A 23,805-nucleotide genomic window follows, 5' to 3' on the forward strand; every position below is an offset into this window, starting at 1 on the left:
AGCTGAAAATATAAATAAAAACATATTAATACAGAAAACATAAGTGAGAGAAAAAAATGGTGACGTACTGGCTTGGCAATTGGATTTTAAACCACCTCTGACTGCGGAAACATACATTTAAGTGACCGGTGTACCAAATTATATGAAAAAAAAATACTATCTATAAATGAGCTTGGATTAAAGGTATCACTCAAAAAAAGGGAAATCACAAAATAAGACTGAATGCATGAATTAATGCACCAAATGATGAATAACAAACAGATCAATATAAGAAGCACTATATAATACAAACAGTGATAGATAGATAGATAGATAGATAAATACGAAAGGCACTATATAATACTAGATAGATAGATAGATAGATAGATAGATAGATAGATAGATAGATAGATAGATAGATAGATAGATAGATAGATAGGGCACTATATAATACAAGATAGAGAGATAGATAAGAAAGGCACGATACCATACAAGTAGAGATAGATAGATAGATAGATATGAAAGGCATTATATAATACAAGTAGAGATAGATAGATATGTAGATACGAAAGGCACTATATAATATAAGTAGAGATAGATAGATATGAAAGGCACTATATGATTGATAGATAGAGATATAAAAGGCACTATATAGGTAGTGATAGACAGATCAAGTCACGTCAATTTTATTCACAGAGCACATTTAAAACTATATGAATAGATGGTAACAGATTTGTGAAATCCCAGTGGGTCATGATTTTGAAAAAGGGCTCTTACTGCCTACAATAACAGAACTTTTTTTATTTGTTAGTATTCTGCTAGGTAGCCTACAATACATTAAAGATTTCGGTTTTCATTTTTTCATGTATTAGGACGTTTTTCAAAAGAGAAAGAACAAACTTCATATGCAAAGAACCCTTCCCAGAATGAAAAGGTGCTTCATTAAGCAAAGGTTCTACAAGGAACCACAGTACCCAGTAAAGCACCATAAAGTACTATTAAAGTGTACCCTAAACCCTTCCATCTGTAAATGGATTTACTGTTTTCTGGCAAACAGTATGTTCAAGGGGCTCCCACCTCTCAGACCGTCTCCATATTAGCACATGTGCCTCTCAAGGCTGTGTACTTTCCCATCTCCTTTATTCCTTATACACCACTGGCTGCAGGTTTACTGATCCTTCAGTAAAAATCATTAAGTTGGCTGACGACACCACCATTACTGGACTGATTATTAATAGTAACAAAATGGCTAACAGAAAGGAGGTGTCTCATTTTGTGTCTTGGTGTGTTTCCAATAACCTGGTCAAATGGTCATTGACTTTCGCAAACAGCAGTTACATCCTCTCCCATTAGAAATGAATGATTCTGCAATCAGTATGGTGGAATCCTTCACATTTTTGGGCAAACTATCACAGATAGTCTCAACTGGGACATTAACACCACTTCCATCACCAAGAAGGCTCAGCAGCGGTCCTAGCCAATCCTTTTACAATTTAACAAAGCCATAATTGAGAGTACAATCACAATCTCGACTGTTGTCTCGTTTGGTTCAGCAACGGCACACTCCAAAAATAAATGACAGTGTGTTGTGAGGTCTTCCATCTGTTGCAGACCTGTATCCATCTCGTGTCACTAAGTGTCATGAGGATCACCACAAACCCATCTCTCCCGCAGGTCAGCGTTTATTCCAAAAACTCCCCTCTAAACACTTAAGGTCAATTAAAACTAAAAGTAAAAGCCATAGCCCTCTCAAACCAGTAACTTAGCCTTCTTCTTTGTATATTCATTTGTTCGGTCATATACTGTATGAAGGTGTGTGTGTACATTTCACTTGCACACCATTATTTGCACATTTCCTTTTTAATTGTGCAACTTTGTATAAAGTTTTTATTTTTAATTTATGCTAATTATGTTAGTCTATGTGACGTTGTGTTATATTATAAGGTGCTCCAAATTTGCCAAATCAAATTCCTGTACATGAAGTACTGGCGATATGCAATAATGGCTCAGCCATAGATGTATTTTAAGCTTTACATTTACATTTGTGAAGAAGAAATAACGTCCATCAAATTATTTACTTATTTAACACGATACCGCGTTTGTCTTCAGGCCGTCCTGTTTCCTTCACTAGTAACTGCGACGCTCATTATAAACTATCTATCCATCCATTTTCCAACCCGCTGAATCCAAATACAGGGTCACGGGGGTCTGCTGGAGCCAATCCCAGCCAACACAGGGCGCAAGGCAGGAAACAAATCCCGGGCAGGGCGTATAAACTATCCATCCATTATCCAACCCGCTATATCCTAACTACAGGGTCACGGGGGGTTGATAAAAATACCATTAATTATGAAAATAACACCGCATACCTGCAAGAGCTGAGAATATCTGAAGCCATCAATCAGCCCGAGGGCCGGTTATTAACAGTCCACGCCGTGAGGCTCGTCTAAGTGCTCACGTTCGGGGGTTTGGAACTCAGCGGGCACCCCCAGCTTTGCCACTAGCCGCCCGTTCTCGTGCGCACCTTAACCCTTTACTCAGCCCCTCGTCTCTCCTGTCCACACACTTGACAATCCCGCACTCTTTACTTTTCTTGCCTTTCCCGTAGGGCGACGTGGACTTGTCTGTTGGGTCGGCGGAAGTGACCCTACTTTTGTTTTTATTTTACCTTAAAGAGGCTTTATATCCTCTGAAGACTAGCATAACTAACGACAGACGTTCTGAGGCATTGGAGAGACCAGGTAATGGTGTGACTCTTCATTAATCTTAATCGTTATTATTTATATATAAAAACGCATATGGTGCTGTGCTCTTTAAATTTTGAGTGATGTAATTTGCCAATCTAACGACAGGTCGAATTACCTTAGGAAAATATCAATGCGCTGCCAGGCGGGTACCAGCGTTTGCGGTTCACTTTGCGCCGACTTACTTTTCTAAATCGTAATTTGATGCAATTTACGACAATCCTAAAGGCAGTAAAAGTAAGGAAAAGTGCTGTTTTAAATAAATAAAACCTTTGTTAACAACGAGGAAACGAAAGATAATGAGTACCGGTAAAAAAAAAACAAAAACAAAAAAAAAAACATATGCACTACCACCAGAAAAGTAGGCTTTTACATTTATTGGAATCCGTTTCTTATTTATTCCTCTTGGTGTATTATTATAATGTACAGTACTTCGCTTAAGATGTTATTTACTGCGGCTGGAGCTCAATTAAACAGTAGTGGCTTCGCTAATAACTCGGACACAACTCACGATAACTCACTCGCGACAGCCTTGTGACGGCCCATTAGACTTGGCTTTGGAATCTTTTTCTTTAGACTTGCACAGCTTGTAATCAATTTGGGCATCGTGGACTGATAGTTGGGATTCGTGGGCCATCGTTTTAATATGGAGGAGCTGGATGACAGTTTAAAACGCCTGTCTGGCTGTGATCACCACTGCCGTCATTCTTAGGCGCTTTCATCGCTCCAGATGGGAGATGAACATCCACAAGCTAATAAAAAGACCAATTCAGGGGGCATCAAGGCACGTCTGCAACCGATAAGCATCCGCCAGTGCCGGACTTGAAAACAACAACAACAACATTTATTTATATAGCACATTTTCATACAAACAGTAACTCAAAGTGAAAATACACCCCCAGCGAGGTGAAAGTGCCAGGGTGAACCCCCACACTCTTAAAAGGGTTGTTCTTCAGAGCGATGCCACGAGGGAACATTTTTTTTTGGTCCTCCAAAGACCCATTCGCATGAAGATTTCAGAAAGAAGCAAAAACAGGCTCCATAGCAGATAACCATGAAGGGATGGTAACAGATTTGTGAATTTTAAATGACTCGTGATTTTAAAAGGACTGTCACTGCATACAATAACACAGGCCAACTTCAGGTTTCCTTAATCTGTTGGTGTCCTGCTAGGTAGCCTACCATACATGAAATAGTTCAGGTTTTTGTTTTGGAGTTCAAACGATTTACAATTTTAAGTAAAGACTTGACCCGGGCATAACGCTTGAAGACCACCATTAGATTTTGCAATATATAAAGGCAATATTAGCAGTGACAGTAGTAATAGACTGCGCACATGCTTAGTATTGTATGTCCGACCAAGGCGCTATATGTCACCATTACTGGTTCTGCAATTAGGGTGGGTTTTGTTGCTTCACAGATTAAGTAAAGCATCTCTCTTTCCATTTTATTTATCCCCCTACCCCAAGGAAAAGGAGCCTATCCCTGACCGTATGTATCATTGAGCGAACATACACTGTAAAAAATGTTAGTAAATTTAATAGTAAAAATACTGTGAAAGGTGAAAGTAAAATACCTTTTCTGTAAAAAGTAAAGCTACCTAATGTTCTACAGAAAATTACCTGTACATGACTTAAACAATACATTACATTGTTTTTTACAGCCAAGTAGTGTAAAATTGCCATTTTTCTACCTTCAAAATATGCTACATACGGTCTACTGATACATTACGGTTAACCATTTATTTTGAAAGCCTGTGCTGTGTTTTTCACACTTTGGCCCTGGGGAATGCAATTTCATAACCCTGGACGATATACCAAGGGTGTTTGTATTGGTTGTATGACAGTTTGACTCGTCTTCGTTTTAAATACAAAACATTTGGGGTCTTGTTCAGAAAGCGGGCGCCACTTGAGTCTGCCTTTTGCCCAAACACTAACCTTAAGGTCAATAAAATAGGTCCCTGATGTTAAGTCACTATTTTAGTGCTAAAATGGTAACAGAAATGTGAAACCTACTTATATGCCTAGCCTTAATTATTGTGAAACAACCAAGTGTAGTCCCGTTTTCTGAACAAGCACCTCGATTTTAATACAGAACTTACTTCGATGTATAAACAGATTGAGATTTTTTTTAATTAATTTATTTATGACACAATAATACATTATCTATTCTTCTATTTTAAATTCTGATTATCACACATCAGAGTTGTGCGTTTCAGCAACCTACAATTAAAACAGGCGCTAGTTTGTCGAAAGGTAAGTTCACCGACAAAGCTAAAATAAACGCCAAGTTGCTATGGTCACGTATCATGTAACGCGCTTTTTAAGTACAAGCAATACATCAGTCAAATGTCCTCTATTACAAGTCAAATTAAATATACTATTTGGGAATACTGTTTCTAAACGAATCTGCGTGATCCTATAAAATACATAAAGTAGTATAATAAAACATTTTTAGTATTACCTGTTTACTCCGCCGTGGGCTAATGTGGCGACCGTCAAATATACAATATTGTACTTAAGATTGTTGTATTCCGTTTCCCATGGCAACGATTAGGGATTGGCCCTAAAGTAGTCACGTGTTGAATATTTGAATTCACATTTCCTGTGCGGCTGTTGGACGGAATATGTAGTCCACTAATCGACTTGCGTGGTTGGGGACTTCCATAATGACTACATTTCCCAAACAGCAATGAGCCATCCGTGACGGTGGCTGCCTAGCGAGCATGATGACGTTTGTGGGCGTTTTCACAAAAAAAAAAAAACAACAACAATCTGGTGGCGTCTGGCAGCACTTTATGAAGACTTTGCGCTGGTACTCTTTGCTGGTGAAGTGACAAGACGTAACTACTTGTCAGACTCGGATTCAGGTAATTATGGAATTATAATTTATGTAGCAATGTCTTTGCATGAAGCGTAATACAAACAGCGACTCATATATATACAATACAAGTGGACTACTGTGAGTGCATTTCCAAATTTAAAGGCTGAGTAATTTTGCGGTTTGAGTTGAATAAAAACACCCGGCACCACAGCGGGTTTGAAAGGCCTAAAATGTGAAGGTGATAAATAGTTAGCATTTTGTGTTTAGGAGGCACCTGACCGCATGCTGCTCACTATCATGGTGACGTACTCCATAAACGAGGGCTTTCCGCAGTGGCAGGTGTCGTTTTCAGACCGTGTCGCCTAACGCAGTGTTATCATTAGTGTGTGCAGGGAGGAATCTGCCAGCACTTCGGCTTTTTGTGAAGTCTGACATCATGGAAAGAGTAATTCGGGCTTCTGCTCGAGTGCACTGAAGAGATGTTTGTTTTCGTCAGATGTAAAGTCGTTTAATGACCGGCGTGCGCAAGAAAGTGAGAATTATGGGCGCCTGCCTGGCGTCTTTTGCAATGTCACTTTTTTTTTAACTCATTTTAGCACTTTAGCATTTCTCGAGAAAGTATCTTGCCCCAGTTTAATATCGTGAGTGCGTTTTTAAAGGCATTTCTAGGAGTATAATATCGTGGAGGTGTTTTTAATTTAAGTAATTCTAGGATCCGAAACTCCATTAACATACAAAAAGGAGGCCGACTTATTTCTTTTCGTTTCGGAAAAGCGGGCTGATGTAAGAGACGAGCAATCATTTTAAAGGGGGACAGTTGAGATGATGTTTTCTTTTTAAAGAGCATTTTTTTCTCATTCACAACCTCATTATGTCCAAGGAGAGACATGAACCATCACGGGATAGAACCACACATCCAGATCAGCTAAATTTTAAAGTCTGCCAAACCCACTGTAAGAAGAAACCCAGTTTGCACAGGATAAAACTAAAAATAGGCCATTTCTGTGGAAAAGACGTGCCAGTCGCACTGCAGTCGAAGCTTCTTAGTTAAAAGGGAAACATAAAAGCAAAAAGAGTTGGCAGTTAGGAATTGTGGCATAAATGTTGTTCATGTGGCAGTTGTGATTGAAGAGATGCCTGAAATGTATTTCTTTGCTTCAGAAGAATACATGTGACTCCCTGTTTTAAATAAAATGTTACTCTTTGATATCTAGTTTGAAATTACAGATCTTTTGTGCCACAAGGAGCATTGCATCCTTACAGGTCTTGAGCCTCAAGTGTGTGATTGCTATTTGTGTGGAATCTGCATGCTCTCTCTTTGCTCACTGTGTATAATCCTTGTCTATGAAGGCTGAATTCCTTGTTCATCTCTTAATTTATTTGAACATTTTTGTGAATAGAATTTCTATAAATGTCAATATATTTGTGTTTATTCTGTAATTTCTGGAAAGTGGCAGTAGAGTGAACAAGAAAAGTGAAGCACTGCATATAAAAATTTAAATATGGGTTGAATTGTTTCTGATTGCAAGATTCCTGGTCACCAAGGTACACTCACTGAGAAAATGGCCACTAATACTGGACAGAGCCTCAGTTCTTCATGGCACGGATTCCACAACATTCGTTTGAGACCATGTTGACGTGAGTGCCTCACACAATTTCTGCAGATTCGTCTGCTGCACTTTCATACTGAGAATCTCCGTGTCTAACACATCCCAAAGGTGTTCTGTTGGATTCAGATCCGGTGACTCGGAAGGTCACTGAAGAAAACTGAATTCGTTGTCATGTTCATGAGGCCAGTTTAAGACAGCGTTTGTGACGTGGTGCATTATCATGCTGGAAGTAGCCATTAGAAGATACACAGGTTTATTGCTGTGAAGGGATGCACATGGTATGGAATAATAATCAAAGAGATAATGACATTCATGTAGTGGTCAATTGGTATTGACAGAACCAAAATGTGCCAAGAAAATAATCTATACAACATTATACCACCACCACCAGCAGCAGCAGCAGCCAGGACTGTCGACACAAGGAAGGTTGGGTGAATGGATTCATGCTGGTGTCAAAGTCTGACCCCTAGCATCTCTGTAAGTCAGCAGAAATCAAAATTCATCAGGCTGGGCTTTGTTTTTCTAGTCGGTACTTGTGTACTAAACGGATGGCAGTTCCTACCCACTCTAGTGTTGGGCTCCATGGGGGAGGCACCCTGGTTGCTTAATTTGTGGAGTTTCAATTATTAGACTGACTTACCCCGACCACAAATACTACCCTTAAAGTTAGTCGGGGTGGAGCATAGTTGCCTATAGGTCCCTAATGTTAATGTCCCTAATGTTAAAAGCGAAAATCCAATTTGCGTCACGATAATAGAAAAGGATACTAGCCACCCGTTTAGTACACAAGTACCTTCTAGCCTTCTACAGTTATGGGGAGTCTGTGCCCACTGCAGCCTCATCTTTCAGTTCATGGCTAACAGGAGTGGACCCTGACGTGGTCTTCTGCTGCTGTAGCTCGTCCATCTTAAGGCTCGACATGTTGTGCATTCTGAGATGTTCTTCTGCTCTCCACAGTTGGTTATCTGAGTTTCTGTAGCCTTTCTGTCCGTTTGAACCAGTCTGGCCATTCTCCTCTAAATGCTCTCCTCAGCAAGGCATTTTTGTTCACAGAACCTCCACTCACTGGATGTTTGTTGTTTTTTTTTTTCTTCATCATCCTGAGTAAACTCTTAAGACTGTTAGATAGATACTTTATTAATCCCAAGGGGAAGTTCACATAATCCAGCAGCAGAATACTGATACAAAGAAACAATATTAAATTAAATAGTAATAAAAATGCATGTAAAAGCAGACAATAACTTTTGAGTAATGTTAGCATTTACTCCCCCGGGTGGAATTGAATAGTCGCATAGTGTAGGGGAGGAACGATCTCCTCAGTTATACATAAAAATCCTGGGAGAGCAGCAGTTACAGAAATGCTCAAACAAGCCCATCAGGCACCAACAATCCTGCCATAGTTGAAATCACAGAGATCACACTTTTTCCCCGTTCGGGTGTTTGATGTGAACTTTAACTGACGCTCCTTATCTGTATCTGCATGTTTTTATACATCGTGCTGCTGCTGCCTCGTGATTGGCTGATTAGATATTTGCACGGATAAGCAGGTGTACGGTTGTTCCTAATGATTTGCTCAGCGAGTGTAATAAACACGAAAGGGCATTGTTTGCAAGATTCTGGACCACCAAGGTAGAACAGATTTGTGCTGCCTTGATTTGTATTTTTTCTCCCAAACACACACACACACACACACACACACACAGAGACACAGGTTATATCTGCCCACATGGCACATGGGTATATGGATGGTATTTCTGCTCTTGACTGAGGTTTCAGCCAGACTTTCTTCCTATTTTGCTTTTTTCCCCAAACATGTTATATTTACACACAACTTGTGTTTTTTAAGTCACGTCTTAACATTTTCCCTTTCTTTAAAAACATTTTGCAATTTTTAAGCGGTTTGATGTTAGTAAGTATTTACATTACGGTGTGAGAGCCACAAACCACATTTTTAGGCCATTTGCACATGCTGCTTTGATTACTGGTGACGCCTCTTCATTTTGTGCTAACAGTCTGTTAAGATCAGAGTGTTGGAACCTTCTACAAGTGAGATTTTATTGTACGCTTCCATTCAGTTTGCAAAATAACGCTAGCATGATTATGTGGAAAACTGTGAAGTGCAGACCGCCAATGCAAGCTATAGGCGAGACATGTCTAGACTCATCTGACCATTAATGCAGTAGGTATGATGGCGTTGGGATTGTGTTCTTATATACAAACAAGTTGTCTTTACTGTTTGATGTACCCACGTACTGTAGATGGCTAAGAATGATTATTTTTTCTAGTTTTTGCTGCCTGTAGATTTTATATTTTTAGGTGTGATAAATTCATGGTAGCCAGGTCTGATTAGCATAAAATTACATAAAGGTGAAATAGTTATTTTGAGACTTAACAGTATATATATTGGGACTTAAGGGCACAGAAGTGAAAGTTTGGCACAAGTTTTTATATACTGAACAGGATAGCAAGTTAAGTATGTCATGTATAATTTCTACAGTTGTGGCGCTGGCAGATCAGTTGACTTGTTCAGGGCCACACAGAGTGTTTGTTTGTAGTGACACATTAGATAGATAGTGTAAGATATGGCCGGCTATGTACCCCGGCCAATACCTCCAGGCTGCCAGATGGAGCCCTCCTTGCAGTGTAGAGGTGCCCTACTGGATACCATGGGGGCCGCCAGGAGTCGCTGCAGGGAGGCCCAGGGATTATTTTCCCTACACTCCAGAAGTACGTCCCACTCACATGGACAGAAGAAATGACGTGCTTCCGGGATGAAGAAAAGAGAAGTTTTACCTGACCCGGAAGTGATAGAAAGTCACATGGACTGAGGGACAAACACTTCCGGGTCAAGGAGTATAAAGGACTATGAGAAATCTCAGACGGACGAGCTGAGTTGGGAGGCAGGGTGGCTAAGCGTCTGGGAGTGGAGGATTGTGATTAATTATTGTATTGTTTATTGAAGAATAGTGGAGTGGTGGTGCTTGGTGCACTTTATTATTATAATAAATATCATTATTGGACTTTTACCTGGTGTCTGACGTATAGTCTGAGGGTACAAGGGTGCGAGCGAGCACTTAATCTATTACAATAGATAGATACTTTACTAATCCCAAGGGGAAATTCACATACTCCAGCAGCAGCATACTGATAAAGAACAATATTAAATTAAAGAGTGATAACAATGCAGGTAAAACAGACAATAACTTTGTATAATGTTAACATTTACCCCACCGGGTGGAATTGAAGAGTCGCATAGTGTGGGGTCTCCTCAGTCTGTCAGTGGAGCAGGACGGTGACAGCAGTCTGTAGCTGAAGCTGCTCCTCTGTCTGGAGATGATCCTGTTCAGTGGATGCAGTGGATTCTCCATGATTGACGGGAGCCTGCTCAGCACCCATCGCTCTGTCATGGACGTCAAACTGTACAGCTCCATGCCTACAATAGAGCCCGTCTTCCTCACCAGTTTGTCCAGGCCTGAGGCATCCCTCTTCTTTATTCTGCATCCACAGCACAAAACCGCGTAGAAGAGGGCGCTCGCCACAACTGTCTGGTAGAACCTCTGCAGCATCTTATTGCAGATGTTGAAGGACGCAAGTCTTCTAAGGAAGTATCGTCGGCTCTGACCTTTCTTACACAGAGCATCAGTATTGGTAGTCCAGTCCAGTTTATCATCCAGCTGCACTCCCAGGTATTTGTAGGTCTGCACACAGTCACCTCTAATGATCACGGGGTCCATGAGGGGCCTGGGCCTCCTAAAATCCACCACCAGCTCCTTGGTCTTGCTGGTGTTCAGGTGTAGGTGGTTTGAGTCGCACCATTTAATAAAAGTTCTTGATTAGGTTCATATACTCCTCCTCCTGCTCACTCCTGTTGCAGCCCACGATAGCAGTGTCGTCAGCGAACTTTTGCACGTGGCAGGACTCCAAGTTGTGTTGGAAGTCCGAATAAACTGTCACCTATTTTTTTGCACTGCCAGCACCCTAGCCACATGTCCGGACTGCAAAGCAAGAAGGATAATAATGTCTTGGCCTACTTTATTAAGAGGTATTTCTTAACATTTTGAATTGTGCACAAGTTTGAGCTTAATTACGTATTCTTCATTTAACATCACATTATTGGCATTAAATACTGTTTTTGACAAAACCATAAAGAAATCAAGACATAATAGTAAACATTTTTAAAATGCAGAGATTAATTAGTAGGTAACAGAGAAAACAAAAGCTGCTTCTGATATCTGTGTACTCCCTGGATTAGATTAATTTTCTTTCACTGTGTTGTAGACAATAAGTTTTATTTATGGCAGACTGAAGCATAGTTTGAAGTCTTAATTTATGTAATATGATTTTCAGTTTATATTATGTATATTTGTATTATGTATGATGTACATCTTAGCCTTCTTTATCTCAAGACATCCTGAAAAGGAGCCAGCATGGAGCTCCTTCTTAAATTCCTAAATTAAGTTGGTCAACTGAATAAAAAATGGCACATTTATGTTTAAAATATGTAGTAAGGTGGAAAAATACATTTTAGTCAACTGCATTAAAAATGGCACAGGATGAGAAGCTCAGTCATCTGAGAAAGGCTCAGAGTAGAGCCGCTGCTCCTCCGCATCGAGAGGAGTCAGAGGAGGTGGCTCGGGCATCTGATCAGGGTGCCTCCTGGATGCCTACCTGGTGAGGTGTTCAGGGCACGTCTAACCAGGAGGAAGCCCCGGGGAAGACACAGCACATGCTGGAGGGACTGTGTCTCTCGGCTGGCCTGGGACCACCTCAGGATTCCCCCAGAAGAGCTAGAAGAAGTGGCCAGGGAGAGAGAAGTCTGCCCCCCCTGCGACCTGATCTCGGATAAGTGGAAGAGGATTGATGGATGTTTAATATACATAGTAAGGTAGAAAAATCAATTTTAGTCAACTGTATTGAAAAATAGCAGATTTATATTTAAAATGTGTAGTGAGGTAGAAAAATCAATTTTACTCATAAAAAAAATAACATTTATATTTATTGTTCTCTACCTCATGTTGTAATTGCTACTGTCATGTGAAAATGAAATAGTAGAATGAATAGAAATTTGCAGGTTAGATTATTATTTTTTGTTGGTAATCTATTTAATCCAGCAGTGCTGCTTTCTAATATAAGAAGCCTAGAGGCCTACTGTAATCTTGTACAGTACTTAATGTTTCTTATTACAAATTACACACTTACTGGTCATAGGCCACAATTAGGAATAAGCAAGTGGCTGTCATATTCAGTGATATTCAGCTCCTTCATTAACAGCATTTATGTCTCAAAAGATATGTCTTTTGTGATCCATGGCACTCTGTCTAACAAAAAATAAAAATATTTGCTCGGAGTACAGTTTTGACGGTTAAAATTAAAACTCGCTGATTGACATTGAGTTAACCATTTTTAACATTTACTTACTGATCCCTAACATATTTTAAAGACACTTGTCTTAACATTTGAATTGTGGAAAGGTTTTATCTTAACTAAATGTCCATATTGAAAAATGGCTTTATTGACTTGGAACATTTTTAATGGCTTGTTTAAATAGTTACAAGTTCAAATTTAATAGTACGTTTTTGAAAAACGTCATTTCTTCAGACAATTCAAACATTTTACCTGTTAATACTGTAATAGTTTTGATTCAGAAACCTGAAAAACCATAATGGATTTGTGGATTGAACACATAAATATTAGCATTATAAAATTATTTGTAGATAATAAGGTGCTTAGTTACTTGTGTAGTCAAATCTTTTAAATCTTAAACTTTAGTCAAGGTTTGATCAAATGTTGTTAGATATGTATTCATAAGACATAATCAGCAATAAAAAAATATTGCTTAATGTAATAATTTGTAATGTCAATATTTGGGTCATTCAGTTATAAAGGAACACATCACCCCAAAATGTATTATATATATTTTGTTATATGTTATTTACCCCATACAGTTTGTAATGATGGCCAAGAAAAAAATTCAATTGGATTTTATGGCAGATCTTTTTTTTTTTTAGTGCAAGTACAAAGGGTGAACTGAAGAATTTAAATAAAAACATTTTGTAAACTGTGTATGAAGGCAGTTAGAGCAAAAGAGTCTCAGACAACAAACCTTTACTTACGTTTAGCTGTGTGTGTTACTACTATAAACAAAAGGAGGCCAGTGATCAATCCCAGTGGCTTTTGTTAAAGGTGCAAATATAAATATTATTTAATTAATTTACAAGTGTAAATGCAAGTGTTTTCTGGAATTTTTAGTAACTTTTTTTGAGTGCAGATAATTTGGCAGTAATTGATAATTTAGCTACTTTACTTTACTAAGAACAGTGCATGCCTCATTTATTTCCCAATACACATTTTGACTCATAGGTGTCATTATCTTCCTCATGAGATTTTTTTCTAATTTTCTCTGAGTCCTATTCCTAACTTGTTTACCAGATGGAAGGACAATAAACAAAAGATTTGCAAGGTGTGATGGGTAAGATAAGATGCTACTGGATTTCTAGTTTATTCTGGTGGAGTAGAGTTAATGTGGAGATGAGGAGCCTTTATTTTGGAAGCAGTACTTACTGATTTTTTTTTTCCATTCTTTTCTCCCTTGGACAGTCATGAAGAGAAGGTCAAAACCACATGAATAGATCTCATATCTAAGGGTCATTACTTCCTGTGGCAGTCTTGTCATTTTTAACAGTTTCAGATCAATTTATTATTCATAGCGGAGGTGTTAGCCTCCTATTTTAGTGTTATGAATTTATCACCACCTTGCCAACATATTATAAAGAAGTGGAAATGTCTTTATTACATACATCAACCAAATCTTGTTGGTCATTTACCAGAAATTCAAGTCTCTGATTCCTTAAAATGAACTTTATAAGTGTGTCATTAGTAAACTTGACCATTATTACTGAGTACACCCTTGAAATACATTTGTTTGTATACAACAAGTAAAAAAGTGGTGCAGAGCTTAGAGAAGTTTGTCCTTCGGGTTCGCTGCCTGCTTCCTGACAGGATAGGAAGGCTGACTGGTAAAAGGCAGTACTCTAGTCCACAAACAAGAGCCACACTGTACAAGTAGAAGGATATTCAACATTTGAAGGCCAAGGGAAAGAATGTCTTGAATGTGTGCGATTAAAAGTAGGCATCCAAATAGAATAAGCCTATTAGCGGAGCATTTAAGTAACTCATTTTTTTTTTTGTTTTTCTTTTGCAAATAAAATTGTGAAGAAAACAAGCTAGACATGACATCTTAAAAGAAAACAAAACTAGTGAAGCTTAAAACATGAATTTTGTCTGCCAAAAGCTGTGACAATCAATATACTGAATATATATATATATATATAATATATATATATATATATATATATATATATATATATATATATATATATATACTTGCTAGAGAGGTGGCAAAATAATGTGTTAGAATGAAAATGGAAAATCTAATGAAATACATCTAATTAACAATTGAATTACAATCATATAATATTGCAGTTTTTTCTGTTTCGGTTGGAAACTATATTTTTGAAAAACATGGATTTAGTTGCTTTTTTCTTGCTTGCATGCTGGGTCCTTAACAATTTCTTTATTTGCTGGATTCTGCTTGACTTCTGTTTTTTAGATATTTAATATTGTTGCAGTTTTAGCATTTATAAAAATGCAGTTGTTTATTTAGCTCCATTCATGGCTCAGCGAGTCCTGTAACCTTCTATTTGTGGAGTCACTCTGTATTTCGACTTGCCTGTCTTTTTATGGTGATTAAGAAAGCAGTTTCTTTGTGACTCACTTCCTCTTTTACCTAAATACGCTGTACTTTTACATGGTACTCCACTTTTAAAAAAATGTATTTTGCAAAGCCTCTTTATAATGACTTGATTATTCATCAGTTGTTAAAAGGACCTCTTAGAGCTGTTTGTAAAAATGACTTAAATTACTATATTTTAAGTATATTTTAGGTATTATAGTTTAATAAAAGGTGTTTCAAATGAATTATTCATACAATTCTACACCTAACTAATTGCATACAGATTTGCACAAGATAATCTAACTTGTATGCACAATAGAATAATCAAAATCAGTTTTTATCTACTGCATTTCTCTGACATATGTTAGAGTAAGTGTATCTCCTCATTTATTTATTCACTGTTATCCAGTCATTGAAGTTCTGACTGAATTTGTCCACGTTAATGCCTAGGGAGATAAGTTACATCGCCCTGACTAACATCTATTACCACAGGAACAGAAATGATTCACTCTGTACTAATACTATAATGAATGAATCAATTTGACCCTCGAATGCAGCTAACTTAACTAGGAGGGCATTGGAGCAAACAAGCTTCAATTAGTATGTTGGAGTTGTGGAAAAAACAAGCTGGACTGTTCTATTTAAATATCAATGCCATTAAATGTAAGTAGTACAACTAAGCAGATCTGCCCATGTCTTACTTCCACCTACAAGCCTGTGACTGACAGCAGCAACTGAGTCACTGAGTTTACTAATGTTGCTAGATTGATGTCTCCAACTTGTTTCTGTGCTTCATACACATCATTTAAAATGCCATACACTGGTGGGAGATGCAGCAGCTTGGAGACACTCTCTTCATGTCATTGAAGTTAAGAGGACCAAGAGGATTTTATTAAACCAATTCTTTTGAGGTGTTGTGGCATTAACGGTTTTTGGTATACTGGGCTGTGAGACGTTTCTTTTCTGTCGGTGAAGTTGCACCAGTTTGTATACTGTGGGCATCTATGGTAGTCTTCTAGTCAGGTTTTTCAAGGTTCAGCACAGCTTACAACTGAAAAGTGCTACATTTCTTTTGTTCTTTCACGTGTCAAATGATTTCTTCTTTATTTTTTATCTAGATGAAAGATGTCTGACAGTACAAGTGACACAGAATCATCTTGTGGATGGACCATAATAAGCAATGAGGTATTTCTTGTTTTGCATTATAAAGTAATGTGTTAATTCCTGATATAAAAACAGTATATAAAATATTGATCACAAATATAAAAAACAGTGATTCCACTCCTCTGTGCATGTGTTGTATAAATATAATGGTAAGCAGTTTACAGGTTTGCATGAATTATTTACTATTCAATTAAAATGAATGGGCCAGTGTGATGGTTTTTGCACAGTTTGTTGTTCCGTGTGTTATCCTTTTGTGATTTCTTCTTCACCGCTAACAACAGAACCTCCTCTTCTTCTGTAGCTTGCTTGCTGTCTCTTTCTCCACTTCTTATCCCTTACCACTGACATTTTCTGTTCAGATTATCTTCATCACTATCCTCCTTGGTTTTCATGCTGTCTATCTCCTGCATTTCCTTGATTGTTTTTGTTTGTTCACATTATATGCGATGAATCAAATGGGTGATAAAAAGAAAATAAAGTTGTGTATTATAAATTTAAAAATGTATGATCAGAAATGCCCTCTTCCTTCATTGTGTGTAATTTCAGTTGTCATAGAGGTAAAAGCTTGAATGACTTTTTTATTTTAAATGCTTATTTTATTGTTTTATTACTTGACATGTAAATTCAAATTGTTGCTATAGTAGTTAACTGGGTATATTTAATCCAGTGGTAATTTCTGCATCTTTTTTTTAACTTTTCTTTGCTGTGGCTGATGTGTATTACTAGAAAAATAGGGTTAAAGCAAGTGAGTCTTTTATCACACTTAACACTAGAATTACCAGAGCCTACGAAAAAACTTGTAGATCTGGTCCACCTTAAATCCGTTCGCACCTCTCTGTCAGCGTCTTTTGTCCTGTAAATGTGCCGATAAAGACAAGCAGCAAGCAGCCTGCTATTCCATCCCCCATAACCCACCCACATGGTCACCGATTACAACCGCAAGATGTTATGTGAATGAATATGAATAGTATGAATAATGTTAATATGAATAATGTTGCATCTGTGCCACAATGTTTTTCTCCTCTTTGGCCTTCTTGTTTTTTTAACTGCTAAATCTATCAGTTTTACTTCTATAATATTTCTTATCATGTTGACATTTTTTTTCTTTCCTTCATTAATATTTTGTAAAATAGTAAAGTTTGTGAAAGGTAGCAAGAAAGCAAAGAAAAATGAGGTGTAAAGATTATTTTCCGTGAAAATTTCATTTTGTTAAATTTTATATTACAAAATATCTCTATATAATTGCATTGTTTCATTTTACTGTTCTGGTCTTTTGCTAAATAACCTCTGAAATAGAGAAGGCTGATCTTGAGGATGTAAAATAACTTACTGTTTTTGTCAACTGTAGCCATAATCTGGGTATAATAATTGTCAAATTGTAATTAAATTCTTTTCTTTGTAAGGGTTCTGATATTGAAACGATTGGACCTGAAAACTGTGGAACTGAAGTTATACCTGATCTACCAGTAGATTCCTCTAGTCTGATAGAAGGCAACTTAAATGAATCCTCAGGTAAATTAGGTGATAATGTTTCTTAAATCACTGACAAGCTTATTCTGTAGACACATTTACATTTCCCTTCATCTTCATTTCTCTTTTAAAAAGTAAGAGGTTACAAATGTGCAACATTCTTTCTTCCTTTCTTTTATACTTAATATTTTTCTTTTTATTCTTCACACTTGTGCATCTTGTTTTGGTGGTTTGACATTTTATCAGAATTGTGTGTTTTACACCAGCCATCCAGAGTGCTTAGATCTTCTGGTCAGTTTCCTCTTGCTGTCCCTCGTACCAAGTGTAAAACTATGGGGGACAGGGCTTTTACAGCTGCTGCTCCTCCTCGCCTGTGGGACTCTATGTAAAAAGGAGTCCTCTACAATTCAACTGTTCAAAACAAGATTAAAGATTCATTTCTATTCACTTGCATTCCGTGACCTTCAGTAATACTGATGGTTTTCCTCATTGTTATTATGTAACATTACTTTTATTTATTATTTATTTATGTTCATTTATTTTATTTCTATTTATGTTATTCATGTTAATTGTATGTTTTTCTTTAATTCTATTATTGTAAAGCACTTTGGCCACAGCATTCCTATGTTATCATTTTCATTTGCCTAGCAGCCACTAGGCTATACTTCCTCTCCTTCTGATTCTCACTTATTTAAGTAAGAGTGTTTGCAGCAGTCTTGGCTTAGACTTCAGTTTTGTTTATAGCTCCTTCTAGAGTTCATTAAAATAGTCTGTATTTTACACCTTTGTCCTTTTTAGCTGTGTTATTTGACAACTGTTTTCAAGTACATATTTTAAAGGATGGAAGTTATTTTCTTTTATCGTTAAGAGTTCCTGTAGTATGTTCCTTAGTGTCTAATGAAATGTCTGGCATTAGCATATGTGCAGAAAACCTACTGAAACCTTATCACTGTATAATCCTTGTTATATTCTGCTTGAGTTGAACGTGTATGTCCTGTAATAGACTGGTGTCTCATCCTGGAGTGGTTTCTGTCATGGATATTTACTTCCAGGATAGCCTCCAGTTCCTGGGGTCCAGTATTTGGTGGTAGAGGGATAAGACATTGATGGGGATTTGGTGAGCATTTGGAAACAGAGTTTACTACTAGCAAGGTGATATTATTATTTTTAAAAGAGAAAAATACAGTTTTCAACACATTTTTTCAAGTGCGAGCACTGGCAGATTTCATGCATTGTTAACATAATTTTGAATTTCACCACCTTGAAGTGTTATTTTTTTTTCTTCTTTTAAAGTCACATGCTCGTCTTATATGGCACATTTTTTCAGTTCTAAGTTTAGTATTCCAAGAGGGCAATAGTTTTGCTAGCTTTGATATTGAAAATGCATTACATTAATCATTAACAACATATTTACGTAATATATATGGTATATTTTGATCATACTAGCTGGTGCTTTAATTGTGAAGATGTAGATGTATTTGCCCAAACGTGGGGCAATTGCTTATCACGACAGTCACCAAAATTCTTTCATCAGTTAGAAAGAAAATTACTTGTTTTTACTTTTATTTTTCTAATTTAACAGTGAAACTGAAAATTCCAAACAAAGAAAAATGGATTTGAAAATAGTGTATTACTTTTTAAGTTGAGATACTTGTGAAGGTATTAAGGTCTGGAAAAGAGTAGAGAATTAAAATATATTTGTAGTGATGGCTTGAGAATAATTTAAAATCATGCTCCTTTTTAAATGCTTGGTGGAACTAAAATTTCATGGTGCATCTAAGTATTATTTTTAGTTTCTTTCTCCTCGCTATCATTTCTACCATATGATATTTATTATATGTTTGAAAATCTTAGTAGAGTAAGGATATGTAATATAGCTGACTTGTATTTTCACATCTAAAATGTTATCTGTGTGAAATATGTTAACAGTGACAAGCCATGCTCCTGCAGAGCCGATTTTTGAATGCAGTCATGTTGAGGGGACTCTATCCATTTCTAAGGTATTTTTTTTTTTTTTGCAATCCAGACTTTAATTTGTGCATAGTTTTAAAAATAAACACATATTCAATACTTTTAGTAATACCCATATAAATATCTATGCCATTCTTGCTGAAAAATAATAAAAGTGTTTCTATATTTGGCTTAATAATCTTTTTTTTTTTTTTTTTTTTAATTATCTGTCTAGGAAACGGATGTGACAGTACCAGATGACCAGGTTGTATTTGGTTCTTCAAGTGACCATTCTGACATTGTGACCCTTGAGCCTGAACTTGCGATGTGGGAAACAAATGAAAGTCTTGCCCAGGACAATGAAATTAATGAGGAGCTTGACCTTGGCTCCTCTTCTAGTAGTCAGTACACATTTAACACTCCAGACGCAGGTAAACCTCTCTTTGTTAAATGATTTTCATTTAATTCTTATACAGGTTCTAGTGGGCGGAGTTGCGGCTCTGAGGCTAGGGAACTCTGCACCAGTTCGAATCCCATAAATGGCAAATGTGATTTCACCCCTCTGGGCCATTGAGCAAGGCTCTTAACCTGCAATTGCTCCGTCCTGGGTATGACATTAAACCTGTATGCAGCCCTTCAAGCAGGTACTCCAACTTGCAGGGAAAACTTGGGGGTTGGTGGCAGGATTGGCACTCCATGCCACTGTAAAAAAAAACCTTACACTGTTCAATTCCATTTGAACTAGTTTGGTGCTAAGATGTCACCTGTTGAACGACTGCACTCGGGTCCTAATTTGGGACCCTGAGGTGGTTTGTCATGTGGTGGGTGTGGCAATGCGCTGTATCAGTGCACGCTCCCAACCTCTCTCCTCCTGCAGGAGTGAAATTTTCCTTTTTTGTTTAGAGGCTAAAAACTGAAACGAGTGTCTATTGGAATATCTGAGATACTGCTTATCCAAAAGCATATGGAGAAGTACAGTTTTTATATAGCTGCTTAAAATGGTAAATGTTTGGCTTAATAATTATGATATTAAACTACAACATTAACCTTGAATTTTAAATAAAAATAAACTAGAAAATGCTACATTTTAATACACATGCATTGAGAAATATACTTTTAGATATTTATTGATACATGAGATCTTTGAAATCAGAAAAATGTAACCTGTGATGCAAAATTTCAAAGCTGCTTAAATAATAGGCTGAAGCCTGTTATTGCAAAATTGGGATCCAGTGCACTGCTAAACCTTGTGCCGTTCCAAGAAAGTAATACGAAATTGTGTTAAAGAAGTGTTGTTAGTAATGTTGTTGCTAATACCACTTTGCCAAAAAATGCATTGTTTTCCAGATTGGTAATTGGTTATATTTGGTTACATTTTGCAATCTGTTTGTAATTACCTGTGTTATCTTAACTTATTATCTCTTTCCCTCCTTTGCTTTTGTTTTCTTGAAGTCAAACAAACTGAATCGAGCAGTGATGAGAAAAGTGGACAATCCACTCCTGTGCTGCGCAGGCGTCGCCTTAGAAAGACCACTGTCTCAAACTCTGAAGATAATGAGATTCCACTTGAGGAACAGCAGCAAGAGCAAGAATCACACAATGTGTCTCAGCCACCCCAGCAAGTCGGTGGCACCCTTAATCGATGCATCTTATTGGCACTGGTCATAGCTATTAGCATGGGATTTGGACACTTCTATGGTGAGTTGGTTTAAGGGCTCATTGAAGGCAGAAGTATTATGAATTTGAGCTATTGAAAGGTTTTTTTTTTATTATTTTGTTTTGCTTATACAGTAGTATGTCACAAATGCAGCTGATTTATTTAAAAATAAAATTGAATTATAAGAAGCAGTGAAAAGGGGCTTCTCATCCTGGATCCATACGATGGATATTATCAAATGTAATCTATATATGTAAAAGCCAAATACCACTGATTCACTCATCATGAAATCTCCCGAATCGTGAGGACTTGGGACTTGAAATTTGGAATATAGGTTACCCTTGGCCCATAGGTGCTCGCTAAGAAATGGTTTTAAAAATTTCGTGGTCCAAGTGCATTCTGTCTGTATGTCTGTCCGCTTTTAAAGAGAGAATTACTTAAATGATTTAGATCGGGTTGTTTTTTGTAATGTGCTTGAACTTTCCGGTCGATTTTTCAAGTACCATAGTCTGCTTGCGGTACCGATGTATTTATACAAATCCAAGAGAGTGGCTGTGGGCTGAGAGCAGGGGGACGGGGCCTTTCTCATTCACTCGCCAGCCTCTGTTTGAGTTAGTCTACGTCTCGCCGCGTTAGAGTGCACCTCGCCTCCACTTAGCTAGCGATACCTGTTTGTTCAACAGACATCATCATCTACAGATTGTTTAGGAGTAACATTTGACGTTTTTGAGAGAGAGATTAGAGCTCCATGTGTTTTAGAGGGTAGCTGCTGATTGCCAGAGATATCATGGCCATGTGCTTTTCTCCCCACGCGGGGAACGCTCTCCCATCAGAGCTGAACAAGATCAGATATAGTGCCAAACGTCTATAGATTTTTAAAGTTTGTCCTATTTCATTACTATGTGGGCGCAGCCATGGGGTACAGCTAGTTATGTATAAGACAGTAATTTCAAATATTACTCTTTGCGTACCAAAAGCTGTGCAGTATGTGCAAAACAGTTTATTTTGTCAAGTGAATTTGTCTATAGGGTGTCTAGGTTTCTTGGAAAGTTGGTACTTCTATCTAAGGATCGAGCTTTAGACTGAGCAGTAATTCAAACCTAAGATTATAAAGTTAGTCGTACACTGAGATAATATGAAAGGAAATGAGAGCACACTTAGCAGTGTCTAATGGTACTGTTCACCGAGTCGCATTGCACTACTTTGTATCAATCTAAGAGTAAAATTTCAGAGTTCATCAGTTTACAGTTCATCATAGCTTGTCTGAGCAGAACTTACAGCAAATTGCAATCTGCTGTAGTCTTCCAAGTAAAATGTTTGCAGAACCAAAATTGACAGAACAGCCACAATAAACAATTTAAATGTATCAGTAGGCAATCACATTTACTGAGGATTTTTTTTTCTTTCATTTAATATAAAGTTTTAAAGCATATAAATATTTGAATCTGTTAGTAGTGGTGGAAATATGCTAAAAAAAATGTTTTTCTTTGTCTTTCATGGTTTTTTTTTTTTTTTGTTTTATTTTTTTTAAAGGTACTGATGGCATTTTATCATATTTTACATTTGCTATTTTTAGATATCGGTTGTAAATCCTTCAAACCCATTTAATCATTTTATTGCCATTTTCATGAGATTGATATATGCTGCTTAATTTCATGCTTTTTCAACTTTAGGAACAGTGCAGATCCTGGAACGAAACAGAGTTGTTAAGAAAATTCATGAAGACCAACTAAACGATGTTAAAGATGACCTGTATCAATGTCAGAAAGAGCAAGACATGTCCGTTGAAAGCAAGGTAATTCTATATTAAACACAAATGTTCTCTTTGACCTGGTTTACTTGTATCCACCATATCAGACCCTAAACCGTAGATTTTGAGCTGTCGGGGTAATTTTGTTGTAGTGGTTTTTATGATCAAATACTTAGGCATTTTAATGTTCCAGAAGAAACAAAGTAGGATACCTTGATATCAAGTCACTGTTGACAATATTGTGTCAGTTTATTTCTCTGATTCTTTGTACTACATTTAGTCTTTCAGTATAGTTTATATCAGTTTAGATCGTACTGACTAAAGAATTTGTAGATTTCTTTTAGAGTACAAATATGTTACTACATTAGTATGTTACTACACTGTTTTATTCAGGTTTTATGTTAGATCTACACTGTCCATTTCAGTGTTCTTATGTCATACCATTATGTATGAAATTTATCACAACTTGTTGCCACGTTTTTCAATGACAGTATAAAATTCCTTAACTGAATTCCTTTTTGTTTTAAATTGAAAATGTAAAAATCATATTACAAAGATCCTTTGTACCACATATGCCTAACTCTGGGCCTCTATCTTTATTGAGCTAGTATAAAAAAGACAATAAAGAAGCTGATCATTATGTCACATTAAAATTTGTATCCTTGGCACTGGTTGTTGCTTTCTTATCCCCCGTTTTAAAAACCATTCTAATCAAGTATTTTCTTGCGTGGCTGTTATAAGATTTAGAAAAGTTTTGGAACACCTCAGTTTTTATGGAAATGCACACAGTTTAATATAGTCTTGATGTTTCATGAAATCAAAGCATATAATTAAAGTAGCCATCATTTGCTGTTATAACAGCCAAACTGTGGTAACCTGTTTGATTCAAAATGCCAGTCACTCTGTGCCAGTCACCAACTCGGCCT

The 23,805-nt window shown here is 37.1% G+C and overlaps 1 protein-coding gene across 6 annotated transcripts in view; it reads left to right on the forward strand.

Annotated features, from left to right (window-relative positions):
- Positions 1–2,698: 2,698 nt before the first annotated feature.
- ccpg1 (cell cycle progression 1) overlaps positions 2,699–23,805 on the forward strand; it is a 38,163-nt gene continuing 17,056 nt past the window's right edge. For 5 of the 6 annotated variants that reach the window (XM_039770262.1, XM_039770264.1, XM_039770265.1 and 2 more), the window contains exons 1-7: positions 5,481–5,592; positions 16,007–16,073; positions 17,456–17,564; positions 19,452–19,522; positions 19,708–19,903; positions 20,925–21,170; positions 22,803–22,924. In XM_039770262.1, the coding sequence (XP_039626196.1) occupies positions 16,014–16,073; positions 17,456–17,564; positions 19,452–19,522; positions 19,708–19,903; positions 20,925–21,170; positions 22,803–22,924 (804 nt within the window). In that variant the 5' untranslated portion in view covers positions 5,481–5,592; positions 16,007–16,013. Of the gene's footprint in view, positions 2,721–5,480; positions 5,593–16,006; positions 16,074–17,455; positions 17,565–19,451; positions 19,523–19,707; positions 19,904–20,924; positions 21,171–22,802; positions 22,925–23,805 lie in introns of those variants that run through there. The other variant, XM_039770263.1, reaches the window with a different exon arrangement.

The sequence above is a fragment of the Polypterus senegalus genome, chromosome 12 (assembly GCF_016835505.1).
Source record: "Polypterus senegalus isolate Bchr_013 chromosome 12, ASM1683550v1, whole genome shotgun sequence".
NCBI classification, from domain to species: Eukaryota; Metazoa; Chordata; class Cladistia; order Polypteriformes; family Polypteridae; genus Polypterus; species Polypterus senegalus.